This window comes from Dermacentor silvarum, chromosome 9, assembly GCF_013339745.2.
Source record: "Dermacentor silvarum isolate Dsil-2018 chromosome 9, BIME_Dsil_1.4, whole genome shotgun sequence".
NCBI lineage: Eukaryota > Metazoa > Arthropoda > Arachnida > Ixodida > Ixodidae > Dermacentor > Dermacentor silvarum.
In genome coordinates this window covers 66,580,731-66,585,551 of record NC_051162.1, presented here as the reverse complement: position 1 = coordinate 66,585,551, position 4,821 = coordinate 66,580,731, and the positions used below count along the sequence as shown (strand labels likewise).

Sequence of the window (4,821 nt, the reverse complement as noted above, 5' to 3'; positions counted from 1 at the left end):
ATCAATGTACACAGGGTACGATTTCACGGTGCCAAAGTGACAGTACGGTTTCCACTAAATGGGATCTAATACATTGTGAAAGGCTGCTGGCACACATTAAATCACATAAATGTCTGTCATTGATACTGTTTTTCTTTGGGCTCATCCACGATCATTTGCGTTCACCTAGCAACTTCATAGCACAAAAAGGTGTTGCAAGACTTGCCTGTTATGCATCCATGTTTGTAGCACAAAATATATGCTATATGCAATAAATACTGCCACAATAGGGCCACCCGTGTGAAAGTGCAGTCCGGCGCCTTTAAGGAATGACAAACGTGAAAAAATACCGTGCACTTCGATAATCTGACATATAACAAGGCCAACAAGAACAGCCTGGCAGTGAATGTAGTAAAATAATGGCTACATTGGGTGTATAAAAAATTGTCAACATCAATGGGGACTAGATTGCATTGCTATCACCGATATGGAAACCTGATATATCACAATAACTATTGCAAGTAACACGCACGTGTTGCTAAAATAAATAATATGGCCACTTGTGGGTTCCATAGGGCAAATAAGATTGGAAACAACATAAATATAGTGTGAAAATCATAACAGTGGATTTCAATACCTGTTATCACAGCATTTGTGTGTGAAACACTGTTGTGGCTAAAATAAAAGTGACTACTTAGTCAACATGTTCCTTGAAAAGCAATGAATACATAAATAGCTCATAAACAACAAAACGAAAGCACACACCTAACCAAAAAGATGAAACATTAGACATACAGTTCACTCACTGAGACAAACTTGCTCAGCAAGTGGAACTAAACATAAGAAAAAACTTGCAATAAATTATGCATTATGAAACATTAAATAATAAACAAATGACATAATGAACAACATATATATAACTACGGCTGAGGCGGCTCGCGGAGGCCACGGGCGAGGGCAGCGACGAGCTGGCGTAAGGTGGCTGCGACGAGGGCAGTCGCCTCCCGCAAACCCCTCGTCTCCACCACCAACTGCTGCTGCACCACGCGAGAGGCCCTCTGCTCCTCCACCAGTTGTTGATGATGCTGCGAAAAAAATGCACTTACTGCAGCTAGAGGAAACGAAATTAAATTGTTCGTTTCATCAGTGTTTGCAAGGGTTACACTTTCAGCACGATTACTCTAGAGGGCAGTGAGAACGTATGCATATGACGTGAGAAGTTGAAGTGCAAACTGTATATGATCTGTTATGTTATAAGCATGTTCAAAGACAGAAAATGCTACCAAGCCACCTTTGTCACTAAGAAAGCAATGTCGGTGATAAGCTGAATTTACCTGCAAAAGATGAGCATGCTGTGCCGGTACATGCAACCACGGAAATGCTTTGTAATTTGCGAAGTAACAGAATGAGAAAGCATCTCACAGAGGATACATAAGTAAACAAACCAATGAACACTTCAGCCCAGTGAATACAGATGCCCTCTTAAAAAAATTGCAACCTGGGCGAGTTGTACGTACCTGTCTGTGTTGCTCAAGAAGCATCTGGTGGAAGGCGACAGCCTCCACGTTTGCAGCCTCCGCCAGCTGCCTCTGCCTCGCGCATTCCTCTGCTGCCCTGCAGGCCGCATCCTCTAGCAGCTGCTGCTGCCGAGGTGGTCTTAGGGGCTGCAGCCGAGGTGGTCTTTGGGGCTGCTGCCGAGGTGGTGGTCCTTAAAAATTAAATGGGCAAAGAGGATAACAAATTTGTTGTGCCCTTCTATGTTGAACATTCACTGGTTCATAGGTAGAAACATAGGAAACTATTCCCGGCAACAAGCTGTAGGCAATATAAACCTTACAGTTGGATAAATAAATAAAGCGACACCACAGCACTACAATATGCTGCACCAATATTAATTTCTACACGACAACTTGAACGCTACAGAAGCTGCATTACAAGTGGTATGATTAGTCAAACAGAATATAGTTTCGTCTTGCACAGTCAGATTATGGCAGGGACTAGCTGTGTTTCTTTGTAGGTGACTATGTGAAATAAATTTTTTTCTGTTTAAAAGTTCACAACAGGCAGTGCTTTCTTCTGAAGGCTTCGCATTTCAATTGCTGTTAAAGTGCCTTACGTGCAGTGCCGCTCGTCCCCGGCTCTGTGCCCACGGATACTTGGGGTGGGGCCGTCGGGAGAGGCACATGGGCGGCAGCGGCCTCTTCCTCGCTGGAGCTTGCCTGCTGCAATAACAAAGCATAGTAGACACACTATGTGAGCATTGCACCTGATGAATATGATTTTAATACTGTTATTGTTGCTTCAGTTCCATGAACTGTTTGCCAAGTCTATTCAAATTTATTCACTCTGTACAGAATATGCTTGATACATCAACTGAATTACTCGTGACTACACATGCTTCACGGAGTAACGAACCATATAATCAATCACAGGACATTTCTGAACAGCATTGGTTTCTTATGTTATTCTAGGGGGGGGCCAGATTTTCATTTCTGCAAAGTATGGATATCATGTGCTGGCATGTGTTCTTAATTGCAAGAAAACAGACATAAACACAAAGCAGTAAAACATTCATCAGCTCTGAACAGTGCAACTTCCCCAAACCGGTCCACATAGCAACACAAAACACTACGCACCTCGGCGTCATCAGGAAAAAAATCGACCGGCGCGTAGCCTGGGCCGGTGCGGCTCAAGACGTCCAACACACGGCCCTCCAGCCCGCCCAACCTGCCTCCTCCTGTTTTCCTGCAAAAACATGAACACAGTGAGCTTACGTTCCAAAGTATGTTGAAAGCTGCAGGCTCACCTCCTCTCCGACCCAACTTGCGCGGCAAGTTTTTTTAAGTCGTGCACAATTCGCGCCCAATACTGGCGCCAGCGCCGGGCTGTTTTTACAGCCGGCCCTAGCGCGTTGAGCGCGGCCGTCAGCTCATTCCACAACGCTTTTTTATGCGCAGCACTCATACTTGGCGAGAGGCTTGTGGCGCCTCTCGCCAAGTACGGGTGCTGCTCCATAAACTCAACAAGCAGAGTGGTTTGAGCTGCCGATACGCGGGGTCCTGGAGGTGCTGCCATTTTTTCGTACTTTTAATTTTCGCCGGAACGCAGCAAATTAATACAAGCAACAAGTCGTATCGTTTCACATATCATTTCACCATGCCGTTAAAAAATAGTGGTTACACTTACTCAATGTTTTGTAACATTATCACAACATAATCACTGTTTTTCTGAAACGTAATAAACTTCACAAACAAACAAAATAACAGATCGTTTTCCCCGGTTAAGTCCACTTCCAACATGTAGGGGGGCTTTATCACTGCGCACTTCACCCACACCCGGAGACAGACAGTTCAGATCGTTGTGAAATGAAAAAGTTTGCTTACCAGTATCTGCTGCAGTACATCGTGCTGCTTTCCAACCTTCATCGATTCTTGGCTATCCTGTGCGAATAAAAGCAAATGTGAGCATCCCGCGACCACCGCAGATGTTCAGATGCGACTGTCTAGGCATTAGGCACAAGAGGTCGATGTTGTTTACTCACCTTGCGCTTCGCTTTCACGGTTTCCATGATGTTCACAGCTTCCGAAATTCTTCTCGGGCGAAAGCACACCACGGAGGCCGAGACTCATCTAATCGTGCAGTGTTACGTGCAAAGGTACACTAAATGCGGGACACGCACTGATCAGCTGCTTCTACGTACCGCCATCTTACCTGTGCGCAGCAAAATGGCTCGGACTGGCTCGGATGCGGAATCGACGCGTGTGTGACTACGGCTCGAAAAATGCGAATACTTGCTAATAATTGGCAACACGCGTCTACCACTTGCGCGTCAAAACATTACAAAACAGTTTTAATGTCAGCGAAAAACAATGATCTATTTATTAGGCGTTTACATCTAACATGAACTTGCTATACGGCCCCTTTAGGAGTAAAAAACAAGCAAAGCGTGCTTCCGGCAAAGATGGAGGCTGCTGATTGGCCTGTTTGAAAAACGTCGTCGTGTCCCGCCCCCATACGCATGTTCTGCGGCGTCATTTTGACGTCAGGAGTTTGGAATCAAACCAACTTGGAATCATTTTACGTTATAGCGCCCCTGGTGTATTTAATCTTAATCCAATTTTGCAGAGTGGAGCTTCGAGTAATATCTTTCTCTGGTTTGAATAACGTCGGCATGATAAAAAAAGTCGTCGCAGTTTCACCTGAAAGGCGAAGCATCAATTGCGATAGCAAATTTGATAGTAATGATAGTAATGATAGCAGCTTTATCAGCTGTATAAACTTGGACATGCAGCAGCACCGGCAACACGCAGAACTGTTGTCGACGCCGTCGGCGTTTTGCCCGCGTTCGCTCAGAATGTGTGCGGCGTTGCTGACTGTTGCCGGAGCCTCTGATATAAATAGGCACTTGGTGCCGCAGTTAAACGTCGCCTCCCTTCCCTCCCCCTCCCCCCCCCCCTCCCCCACGGCCTTTCGCGCGTCGGAAGAAGGCTCGTTTGCTCTACATATATGGTGATTGTAGAGGAGGAAAGAGACACCTACTTCTGCAGCCCTTAAGGAAGCACAGCGCAGAACGCGCGTTTGTTCTCCGCCGTGCGTTCACTCCCCGTGAAAGCGCGCGTCCCTCGCGCCCTTTCACTCGCACATACAGCGTTCGGCGGCGCCACGGAGCAAGAAACCTTTAGGAGTGGAAACTCCGCCAGTTGCGGCGACCAGATAATGTCACAAGCCCGCGGAGCCACTATCATGCTGGCAGCACCTGGCGGCTGAGAAAGAAATTACCGCCGTCTTGGTTGCCAAGGCAACCGGTCACATGTGTTTCTCTCGTTCGCGGCCGCGCGCGTT

The 4,821-nt window shown here is 46.4% G+C and overlaps 1 protein-coding gene across 2 annotated transcripts; it reads right to left on the bottom strand.

The window, feature by feature from the left end:
* Positions 1 to 473: 473 nt before the first annotated feature.
* LOC119464762 (uncharacterized) lies at positions 474 to 4,071 on the bottom strand. Of its 2 annotated transcripts, XM_037725709.2 has the most exons (6): positions 3,521 to 4,071; positions 3,363 to 3,419; positions 2,616 to 2,724; positions 2,096 to 2,201; positions 1,497 to 1,687; positions 474 to 1,064 (listed from the first exon to the last, which is right to left on the bottom strand). In XM_037725709.2, exons 2-6 carry the CDS (start codon positions 3,380 to 3,382, stop codon positions 900 to 902), a joined length of 591 nt encoding a protein of 196 aa, XP_037581637.1. In that variant the 5' UTR covers positions 3,383 to 3,419; positions 3,521 to 4,071; the 3' UTR covers positions 474 to 899. The 2 variants fall into 2 exon arrangements, with proteins under 2 accessions (XP_037581637.1, XP_049512062.1); XM_049656105.1 differs by having other exon boundaries at positions 3,363 to 4,071.
* Positions 4,072 to 4,821: the final 750 nt, after the last annotated feature.

Excerpts from the sequence above, each read along its gene's own strand:
- LOC119464762 (XM_049656105.1), bottom strand. The coding sequence starts at position 3,382 with ATGTACTGCAGCAGATACTG. Across the intron at positions 2,725-3,362 it reads ATGTACTGCAGCAGATACTG|GAAAACAGGAGGAGGCAGGT; the intron begins GTAAGCAAACTT and ends ATGTTTTTGCAG. Across the intron at positions 1,065-1,496 it reads TTCTTGAGCAACACAGACAG|CATCATCAACAACTGGTGGA; the intron begins GTACGTACAACT and ends TTTTTTTCGCAG.